The sequence below is a fragment of the Myotis davidii genome, unplaced genomic scaffold (genome assembly GCF_000327345.1).
Source record: "Myotis davidii unplaced genomic scaffold, ASM32734v1 scaffold18, whole genome shotgun sequence".
In the NCBI taxonomy this organism is placed as follows: domain Eukaryota; kingdom Metazoa; phylum Chordata; class Mammalia; order Chiroptera; family Vespertilionidae; genus Myotis; species Myotis davidii.
In genome coordinates this window covers 4,450,846-4,451,232 of record NW_006292696.1, presented here as the reverse complement: position 1 = coordinate 4,451,232, position 387 = coordinate 4,450,846, and the positions used below count along the sequence as shown (strand labels likewise).

Below are 387 nucleotides of genomic sequence, written 5' to 3'. Positions count from 1 at the left end.
GGGCCCGAATACAGTGGTCGAGAGACAGCAAACCTTGAAGGATCCCTGATCATAAGAGAAGTCACTCTGAAGGACACAGGAACCTACACCGTAATAGCCGTCCTTCAAAATTCACTAAGAGAAATAGGATTTGGACAGCTTCGGGAGCGCCGCCGCGAGCTCACGGGTGGCCTCGGTCGTCTCGGGAGTGCATGGGGTGGCACTAAGTGGCCTGGCGGTGCAGACCAGGTGCCGCTCCAACATGAACCTCGTGGGCAGCTACTCACACCATCACCACCATCACCACCCGCACCCTGCGCACCCGGTGCTCCACGAGCCCTTCCTCTTCGGCCCGGCCTCGCGCTGTCACCAGGAGCGGCCCTACTTCCAGAGCTGGCTGCTGATTGC

At 60.2% G+C, this 387-nt stretch overlaps 1 protein-coding gene across 1 annotated transcript in view; it reads left to right on the top strand.

Moving 5' to 3' along the window:
• The first annotated feature begins 146 nt into the window (after positions 1-146).
• HAND1 (heart and neural crest derivatives expressed 1) overlaps positions 147-387 on the top strand; it is a 4,984-nt gene continuing 4,743 nt past the window's right edge. The window contains exon 1 of the mRNA XM_015565660.1: positions 147-385. Within this exon, the coding sequence (XP_015421146.1) occupies positions 242-385 (144 nt within the window). The 5' untranslated portion in view covers positions 147-241. The remainder of the gene's footprint in view (positions 386-387) is intronic.